The 10,368-nt window shown below is 46.4% G+C and overlaps 1 protein-coding gene across 2 annotated transcripts in view; it reads left to right on the plus strand.

Annotated features, from left to right (window-relative positions):
• Tbc1d25 (TBC1 domain family member 25) overlaps positions 1-9,286 on the plus strand; it is a 29,657-nt gene extending 20,371 nt beyond the window's left edge. For both annotated transcript variants that reach the window (XM_003462583.5, XM_063245801.1), the window contains exons 4-6: positions 7,016-7,143; positions 7,285-7,473; positions 7,681-9,286. In XM_003462583.5, coding sequence (XP_003462631.2) covers positions 7,016-7,143; positions 7,285-7,473; positions 7,681-9,045 — 1,682 coding nt within the window. In that variant the 3' untranslated portion in view covers positions 9,046-9,286. The remainder of the gene's footprint in view (positions 1-7,015; positions 7,144-7,284; positions 7,474-7,680) is intronic.
• The last annotated feature ends 1,082 nt before the right edge of the window (positions 9,287-10,368 follow it).

A 10,368-nucleotide genomic window follows, 5' to 3' on the forward strand; every position in this document is an offset into this window, starting at 1 on the left:
ACTCACTTTGTAGCCCAAAATGGCCTTGAATGCACAACAATCCTCAACCTCCCAAATGCTGGGATTATAAATGTGCACTACCACACTTGGCTCTGGGGTTTCTTTTTCTTTTCTTTTTTTTTTTTTTTTTTGAGAGGGGGTCTTGCTATATGGAGATCGGGCTTCTGTGACCTATAGTAGCTAAGGCTGGCCTCAAACTTGTGGCAGTCCTCCTGCTTCAGCCTCCAAGTGTTGAAACTACAGGTGTTTCCCACTATGCTCAGCTTTTTTAATTTGGTTAATTGGTTGGTTGGTTGGTTGGTTGGTTGGGTTTCTTTTTGTTTTGCTGCAGAGTTGCTCTCTATATAGTTCAGAATGACCTTAATATCACTATGTACCCTTGGCTGGCACTGAACTCAAGGAAATCTTCCTCTGTTGGCCTCCTGAGTGCTATATTACAGGGTGTGCCACCACGCGCAGTTTGTCCAACTGTCTTTGTTTCTTTTGTCTGCTTTGTCAGTCTGATTTTCTGTCTTGCTTTGTCACATTTTGTTTATCTTTATGTCTTTCTGTCTGTATATCTGTATGTCTTTTTCTGGTTTTTTATCATTCTGGCTGTCTTTCTGTTTGTCTATCTTCCAGTCAGTTTTGCTTTTTGTCTAGCTTTCTGTCTGTCTCATGTCTTTATTTTTCTGTCCATCTGGGTTTTTTTGTTCGTTTGTTTGTTTGTTTTGGTTTGGTTTTTTTTTTTGAGACAGGGACTCACTGTGTATTCCAGGCTGGCCTTTGACTCACCATATAGCCCAGGCTGGCCTCTAACTCAAAGCCACACTCTTGTCTCAGACTTTCAAGTGCTGGGATTAGAGGTATGTGCCACCTCACCTGACTTCTGTCTTTCTGATTTTTTTCCTTCCTTCCTTTTTTATCTTTTTCACTTCTTTTTTGGAAGTTAACAAAGGACTGGGCTGGGGACTTAGCTCAACTGCATAAGCACCTGTCTTGCAAGCAGGCAGTCGAGAGTTCGATCCCTGGTACCAATTAAAAAAAAAAGAAAAAGAAAAAAGGACCTTTGCACTGAGCTACTGCCCCAGCCTTTTAATTTTTTTTATATTTTTATTATTCTTATTAGTACATATTTATAGTATATAATGATTACATTCATCATAGAGAGTTGGTACTGTATGTAACACATCTTAATTTTTCTTATTTCTCTGGACCTCACTTCATCTCTTGAGCGCCACTCCCCACCTTTTTTTGAGACAAGGTCTCCCCAAATTGTCCAGGCTGAACTTGAACTTCTTCTGATCTTCCTACCTCTCAGACTACTCAGATTATAGGCTTATGTGAACACACCTGGGTTATCTCTTTTCTTTAAGATTTCTGAATTCCCCCCCCCACTTTTTTTTGTCTTTTTGAGACAGGGTCTTGATATGCAGTTTAGGCTGGGCTTTATCTCACTTTGAAGGCTGGGCTTGAACTTGATTACAGGCATGCACTACCATGCCCAGCTTCTCCTCTTACTTTGAAATATCTTCTCCATTCACAAACTTATATATTTTCATACAATTTATTATAATGTTTATCATTTCCTTTTTTACATATAAATCTTGTCAACCTTTGATACATGGTCTTGCTCCTAAAAATTCTTTTAAGATGCACATGATGGTGCATGCCTATAATCCCAGCACTTGGGAGGCTGAGGCAGGAGGATCCCTTCAAGTTCTAGACCAGCCTAAGCTACATAGTTCAAGTCTAGAGTGAACTGCATAGTGAGATACTGTCTCAAAAAACCTAAAAAATAAAATTAAAAATTCTTCAAAAAATCAGAATATGCCAGCATCATTTATTTAAATAACCACCTTTTCTGCACTAAGTTGAAATACCACTTTTGTCACATACTGAGTTCTCATATACCTAGATTCATTTCTGGTTTCTATTGCAGTCCGCCAAATGGCTCTAGTTGATTACTGCTATGTTAAGACCGTATTATATTTGCCCAGTATAGTGGCACATGCTTGTAATCCCAGCACTTGGGAGGCTGAGGCAGGAGGATCTTTGTGAGTTTGAGAGCAGCCTAGGCTACATAGTGAGTTCAAGGCCAGCCTGTGCTACATGTGAGACTTGTCTTTAAAAAAAAGAAATAAAAGACCACATAGGTTTTATAGTCAGTTGTGGGGTTTTTTGTTTGTTTTGTTCATCTTTTTGAGACAGGGTTTCCTGTGCAGTTCAGACTGGCCTTAAACTTACTTTGTAGCCTAGGGTGGCCTTGAACTCACAGAGATAGTCCTGCCTCAGCCTCCCAAGTGCTGAGATTACACATATGCACCACCACTCACAGCTTTATGGTCAGTTTTAAAAAGACAAGCCTTACCCCTCCTCCTCTTGTTCTTTTTCTTAGCTATTATTAAACATGAATTCTTCCATATGAGCCTTAAAATGATTTTACCTAGTCCCAATTAGAAAAACTGGTTAGATTTCTGGTTGGCATTGTACTGGATTTTGGTTTGACAAATTTAAATACTTTATGATAAAAAAAGAACATATATCACATGTACTGTATTACACAGTAGCATAAGCAGGGTCTGGGCCAGTGGCCCATTATGACACACCTGGATGTTTCTGCAGGAAATATGTGCATACATACATATGTAACGTCTAAACTGTATACTGTAGTCTTCTGTCAGCTCAGGTCAGGTTTTGCCACTAAGTGAGTTTGTGCTTATAGAAATCTTTTGCCTATTTGATCAATTAATGTTTGGGTTTTTGTTTTGTTTATCAGTATATAATGCCTCTCTTTGCCTGCTAAATGCTTTTTACCCTGAGCCAAAGTTTTTCTGACATTCATATTTCTGCTTCTCTTTGTGTTTGTCAGATGTACCTTTAGGTTTCTTTACTCGTCAACATTTTTGGTTTTGGTTTTGATTCTTTAAGACAGGATCTTGCTATGTAGTTCAGGCTGGCCTTGAACTCACATTGCCTAGATCTGAACTCATGGCAGACTTCCTGCCTCAGGCTCCTAAGTGCAGGGACTATAGGCATCCAGCTTCATTGGCCTTTTAAAAATTTTTCTGGAAACAGGGTCTTGCTCACTTGCTAAACTGCCCAGGCTGTGCTTCTCCTGCCTATGCCTAAATCTCCTAGAGTTTAGAATGCTGGAGTTCACTGCCATGTCTGCCCCCCTTTATTTTGGTGGTACTGGGGATTGAACCAAGAGAATGTTCAGCTGCATTCCTAGCCTTTAATTTATTAAATTTAATTTAATTTTGAGACAGAGTGGCCTCAAACTTGGATCCTTCTCCCACACCCTCTGGAGTAGCTGGGATTACAGGCAAGCACCACCACACCTAGTTCCTTTATTTTTTAGTGCTGGGGACAGATCCCAGGGCATTGCGCATACTAAGCATGCTTAGCATGTGTAACACTGAGCTCCACCTTGGCTTTTTATCTTTCTCTTGGGCCCTTGTGGTCATTTGCTTAGAGAACTTCTTTGTTCCCCTCCAGTGGGATGTATGAGTTAGATGTACACTAATGATCAAAAATTTTCTTCTCACAGCTCAGTGTGGTGGTACATGCCTGTAATTCCAGTACTCAAGAGGCTAAGGCAGGAGGATTGCCATGAGTTCAAGGCCATCCTGGACTACATAGTAAGACCCTGTCTCAAAAAAACCAACAAAACAAGTTCTTCCTCAGCTATCAATATATCAGTGATAGAGCACTTGCCTAGCATGCATGAGGCCCTTGGTATAGTCCCCAGCACCACACAAAGGGTCTTTCTTTGTCTTGGATTGATCTGTATGGTCTTGGCTGGATCCCCAGCTTTCTCAGTACTCCACAGGAACCTGAGCCACTCTCGTCTTGCCTCTAGAGTTGTGCAACAGAAATCTATCTCCATTTAGACTCTTCCATTGTAGGCAGCCTGTTCTTTGTCTCTAGCAGTTTTGAAAATTTTCTTCATTCTTAGAATTTGTGCATTTCACCAGCATGTGAATAGGGTCCAAGGAGGCCTATTACATGTGTTGTGAATTAATCCTAGCCAAGACTTGGTGGGATGTTTTTTTTTTGTCTTTCTCTTTTTCTTTGCAGTACTGGGGATTTAACCAAGGGCCTTCACACTGAGTTACATCCCAATCCCTGTTTTATTTTTTATTTGAAGACAGGGTGTTAAGTCACTAGATTATCTAGGGTAGACTCAGATTTGCAGCCTTTCAGCCTCAGCCTCCCAGAGTGGTGGAATTATAGGTGTGTGCCATGATACCTGGCCTGGGGGAGTGCTTTCTTCATTGCAGGGAAACATTATTCATGCCTGTTACCTATTTCCTAAGGGCTATACCTGATCCCTTTTTCTCCCCTGCATGTCTTGGTGTTTGCATATTAGATCTCCTAGACAACACCTACAAGTCTCTACTTCACTGAAATCATCTAGCTTTAGCTCTGTGCCTTGAAGTGGTTCCTCTATTTGTTTTTCCAGACCATTAATTTGATTTGCAAGTAGCATGATCTTCATCTCACCTGTAAAGTGCTTTAATGCACTGATTAATGTTTAGAAAGACCATTATAGCTGCTTTTGGGAGAGATTAGAGAGGAACAAAGAGCAATCAGGGGCTGTCAGTAGGCAGTTTTAGGTGACAGAAATGGTGTTGAAGTCTGTTTTACATGTCAAAGCTACAGGGCACCTGGTTATGCTAGCACACATTTATTATCCCAGCACTCTAGGAGGCTGAGGCAGGAGGATTTTAAATTTAAACTAGGCTGGGCAATGTGATTTAGGAAGACCCTGTTGATAAATAAATAAGAAAGAAAGGCCAGGCATGTAGCTCATGAGGCATGAAGGTCCTAGGTTCAATTTCCAGTACTCCAAAAAAAAAAAGCAGCAGTGGCTCCTGCCACTGGCATAAATTTAGTGGTGTTCTGGACCTGAGGATAGAGAGCAAGGGAGCAAGGATGTGTCAGGTTTGCAGCTTACACAACTGAATGAAGGAAGATGTTGTTCACATCATGGGTGAGAAGCAAAGGAGGTGCTCATGTTTGGAGTGGATCTTGTGGTCCTGTACCTCCCAGCTCTGGAGTCTTCATTACCACTAAATCCCCAGCACTTTTTTGTGTTTGAGAGAGAGTCTTGCTATGTAATGCAGGCTGGCCTCAAACTCACAGGGATCTTCCTGCCTTCTGAGTACCAGGATTATAGGCATGTGCCACCATGTCTGTTCTCAGCCCTTTTTTAAAACATTTTATTTTAAGACAGTTTTTACTAAGTCACTAAATTGTCAGGCTGAGCTCAAATTTGCAGCCTTCCTGCTTCAGCCTCCCAGAATGCTTGGAATACAGGTATGTACTACTGTGCGTAGTTCTAGGGTTACCTTTTGGGTCCCTTACATTTAGAGAGCCCTGGGAGGCACCAAGAGAAATAGTGACAAGCAGGCATGGTTTTGCTTCCCTCAGCTCTTTGGGAGAAAGTGCAGTGGGCTCCATGGACATGCTGTTTGAGGGCCCGTTTGCCTACAAGTGGTAGCAGCTTACACAAACAGAAATGTGTCTTAGGTAATGGAGTTTGAAAGCTGGTCACGCACATTGTTGTTGCCTTAGCCGTGCTGTGTTGTCAGGGCTGGCATCTTTTAAGGTTCTCACACTGGAGAGGTAGCTGAGTGGTAGAGTGGCTGTTTCGCATGTACAAGGCCCTGGTTCCATTCCCAGACTTCCTCTTAGTCAGGCACTGCTGCTTTAGCCACCCCACCACAGTAAAGGCAGGAAGAAGGGATGTGAGGGGAATTAAAGAGAGAAAAGGAGCCAGGTGGAGGGAGGCTGAGGCAGACGGCAGGAGCACTTGGGAGGCTGAGGCAGGAGGAAGGAAGCTGAGTCCTCAAACTGATGGTTTGAGGCCAACTTGACTACATAGTGAAATCCTGTCTAAAGGAGGAGAGAAAGAGTGAAAGAGACAGAGAGAAGGGACAAATTTCTACTATTTCAAGCACCAGAACTACTAGATAAGTCAAACATTACCATGGTTTCCTTTGTCTAGCATACACAATATACCTGCTCCACAAACTCTTCTGAAATATGTCTGGGCTCTAGAGTAGGCAAAATGAGGTTTTGATGTAGTCCTTACTAGTTGTTCCAAGTCTTTGGTCATTGTCCATAAAATGAGAATGGTAATGAATGGTATCTTCTGTCTTTTTTGAAGCAGGGTCTTATATAGACCAGGCTGGCCTTGAACTCACTATGGAGATCAAATTGGCCTTAAATTTACCCGGATCCTCCTGCCCCAGCCTTCTGAGTGCTGGGATTAGAGGCATGCACCACCATGCCCAGCAGCCTCTGCCATTTGGGGGAAGACTATCATGAATGTGAGATCAGAAATTTGGCTCTCAGGTTTTGGGCCTAATCTTCAAATGTCAGTTCATTTACTAACTACCTCTAGGGTCCTAGGCTAGTACCTTACCCTAACTGTACCTGTTTCCTCACACTAACATGCTGATAATAGTAGCACCTAGCTGCTAGGATTGATGGGTATTTTATGTGATTAATATTTGCAAAGGGTTCAGAACAGTTCCTGGCACTCAGCACTGTGGAAGTGGTAGCTGGTATTATTTTTTCTCATTCCTTCTATTATTTCTTTTTCTAAATGTTACCAACCCAGTTAGCCCTTTTTATTTATTCACTTTTGTATTCAGTCACTTTTAGTTTTTTGAGTCAACATCTTGCTTTATTGCCCAGGCTGACCCCAAACTCCTAGGCTCAAGCAATCCCCCCATCCTACTCCCCCAAGTAGCTGGAACAGTAGGTGCCCTTGACCCACACAGTAAGTGCTGAAGTGCTCAATAAACATTACTTTATATCATTAACATATTAGAGGCTACCCAGCCCTTTCATGAGACATTTTCCAGTATTGTTCATGCTTGATACTTTCTGTGACTGCAATGGTACGGGAAAGGAGGAGCACGATCACTCATTGCCCTGCAGGCTGTGGAGCAAGAAAGCAGCTTCCCCAAGGTTGGCATTCTTAATCTTGTTCTCATGGCGCTTCACTCTGTGTGCCCAGGCCCACTGCTGGAAGACTGGGACATAATCAGCCCCAAGGATGTCATTGGCTCTGACGTGCTGCTGGCTGAGAAACGCTCATCACTGACGACAGCTGCCCTGCCCTTTACTCAGTCCATCCTCTCTCAGGTGGGTTCAGGGATCCAGGGGGCCTGACTGTGGTTGAAGGGCATGGACAATGTGGAACCCCAGTCCCGAGCATGCTGATTGGCTTTTGTCACAAGCTACTGGGCTGCCCAGTGAACTCCTGCCTCACTCCCTCCTTCCCAGGTGGGCCGCACCTTGTCTAAGGTCCAGCAGGTGCTGAGCTGGTCGTATGGGGAGGACGTCAAGCCCTTCAAGCCACCCCTGAGTGATGCTGAGTTTCACACATACCTGAACCATGAGGGCCAGCTATCCCGTCCCGAGGAGCTGCGCCTGCGGATCTACCACGGTGGTGTGGAGCCCTCGCTAAGAAAGGTGAGCTCACATCCCTTGGTCCTGTCCATCATCACTGGTGCCTTGGGAGCCAGGCAGTGGAGATCTTTCAGGGGAGAGGTGCCCTTCCATGAGGGCCTGGGAAGCAGCAGAGGGAGGCAGCCTTGGCACAATGACAGGGCCCCAGGGGCTGCAGTGGTGGCTCACCTGCAGAACCTCAGCCCCATCCCAGTCTTGGCTCCCTGGTAGGTGGTGTGGCGCTACCTGCTGAACGTGTACCCAGATGGGCTCACAGGCCGTGAGAGGATGGACTACATGAAACGCAAGAGTCGTGAATATGAGCAGCTTAAGAGTGAGTGGGCACAGCGGACAAGCCCTGAGGATCTGGAATTCATCCGCAGCACAGTGCTCAAGGATGTGCTACGCACCGACCGGGCCCACCCCTACTATGCGGGGCCTGAGGATGGCCCACACTTGCGGGCACTGCATGACCTACTCACCACCTATGCGGTCACCCACCCACAGGTATCCTACTGCCAGGGCATGAGTGACCTAGCCTCACCCATCCTTGCTGTGATGGACCACGAAGGCCATGCCTTTGTCTGCTTTTGTGGCATCATGAAGCGCCTAGCTGCCAACTTCCATCCCGATGGCCGTGCCATGGCCACCAAGTTTGCCCACCTCAAGCTGCTGCTGCGACATGCTGACCCCGACTTTTACCAATACCTGCAAGAAGCAGGTGCCGATGACCTTTTCTTCTGTTACCGCTGGTTGCTGTTGGAGCTCAAGCGAGAGTTTGCCTTCGATGATGCCCTTCGCATGCTGGAAGTCACCTGGAGCTCACTGCCACCCGATCCTCCTGAGCATGAAGTAGAGCTTGTCGGACCCCCCAGCCAAGTGGCAGACACTGGCTTCAGTGGCCACAGGGGGCGGCCTGTGCGACAGAGGCACATGCTGAGGCCTGCTGGCAACAGAAGCAGCAGTGCCTTTGAAGATGCGGTTGACCACTTAGCCAGGTCTGGCCAGGGGCCTGGTGGGGGAGGGCGTCTCCTGAGACAAGCCAGTCTGGATGGCCTCCAGCAATTCAGGGATACCATGGGCCCCCTGAGGAACCCTCGGGCCCAGCTGCCGTACCCTGCTGCCCTCATGAGCTCTAAGTCCCTCTCTGAGCCCTTGCTGAACTCCCGAGACCCACTGTTCTCCTCCTCTTCCCACCCTGATTCCGCATCTTCCTCATCCCCACCATCCACCCCTGAGGGCTCCCCATCTGGTGACATGGCCGTAGGATCCCCCCTGATGCAAGAGCTGGGCTCCCCACGAGACCCTGGGAAGCCCCTGCCACATTCAGCCCCAGTGGGCCTGCCCCCACCTCAGGAGTTTGGCCGGGGGAACCCATTCATGCTGTTCCTCTGCCTGGCCATCTTGCTGGAGCATCGTGACCACATCATGCGCAACGGGCTGGATTACAATGAGCTGGCCATGCACTTTGACCGCCTTGTGCGGAAACATCACCTGGGACGGGTGCTGCGCCGGGCCAAGGCTCTGTTCGCAGATTACCTGCAGTCTGAGGTGTGGGACTCAGAGGAGGGTGCCGAAGCCACTGCTCCATCCTGATCAGGCTCCCTCCAGCTTTCCGTCAGTTGCACAGGACTGTCAGTCCTCTGCCCCCACATCCTTGCCTACCAGCCCTAGACCTTTCAGAGCCTGGGGCTATCTCTTCCCAGGTTTCTGTGTGCGAGGCTCTGCTTCAGCACTGTCCCATGGAGGCCACAGCCTCTTTCTCCTCCTTTTTTCTCTAATACTCCACAGCTGGATCCTAATTTGTTTTTAAACAACTATACTTTGCACACATGAAGGTCATTGTGGTTTGTGTATGTTTCCGTCCTCCCTGGACTTTGCTATAGATGGAGTCCCCAGGGGATCTTTACCTGACTGGGCTGAAATACTTCAGCTGGGGGAGGGTGACTCCAGATTCTCCAGTCATAGGGAAAATGGCTGCTGAGAATCATTTGTAGAAAGTGAGTCAGTCAAAGCCTGCTCCAGGAGAGCCTACATCTGTTTCTCAGCATGTGTGTCCTTGAATAAGTGTCTACATTATGGCTGTGAGTCTTAGTTTTTAGGACAGACCACATGGGGAAGGGCAGAAGGAGGGAGAAAGAGAGTTAAGATTTCATTCCTAGGGGCTGGAGATTTAGCTCAGCAGTGTTAAGCACTTGCCTAGCAAGTGCATGGTCATGAGTTCGATCCCCGGTACAAAAAAAAAAAAAAAAAAAGTTCATTCCTACCTTTAAAAAGGGCAAGATTCACCGAAATGTGATGACACTCGGGAGGCTGGGGGCAGAAGTATTTGAGTGAGTTCAAAGCCAACGTGGGCTACACAGTGAGTTGAAAGCCAAGCTTCAGTCTTTACAGAGGAAGACTATCTCAGAAAGGTAAAGGGGCAATATTCATTATAAAGCCTGGGAAGTCAGGGCCTACTCAGACACTGGCCAGCCACCCTTGGCATTCCACATGTGACAGTTTCTAGGATCCAGACCTTGCTCTGGGAAGCTTATGTATCAGTGCTTGCAGCCCTGAGCTGTCTGCTGTCTTGTCACTTGCCTTGGAGCCAGCTTGAGGGACTGTGGGCTTGCCATGCCTCAGGCCTAAACTAGGTTTCTGAGTACCTGAAGGGTACCTGTCTTAGCCATGTGGCAATAGAAACCACTTATTTACCTTCTATACTCTACTGCTGTGAACAAACATCCAATAATAAAATTCAGGCTCTATGTATTTGGAGGATACTAGTCAACAGCAGGTCCTGTTCCACACTTCCCTTTTCCAAAGGTGGAATTTTCTCCCAGTCCAGGTGCTGGAAAGCATAGAATAGGTGATGGTGAGTGACCCGGAGTCAGGTTTTGGTCTAGCCAAGCCCTGCTTGTGGCCAGAAGCTGCTGC

Source organism: Cavia porcellus, unplaced genomic scaffold (genome assembly GCF_034190915.1).
Source record: "Cavia porcellus strain 051 isolate PalLab524CR breed Dunkin Hartley unplaced genomic scaffold, mCavPor4.1 scaffold_3, whole genome shotgun sequence".
NCBI lineage: Eukaryota > Metazoa > Chordata > Mammalia > Rodentia > Caviidae > Cavia > Cavia porcellus.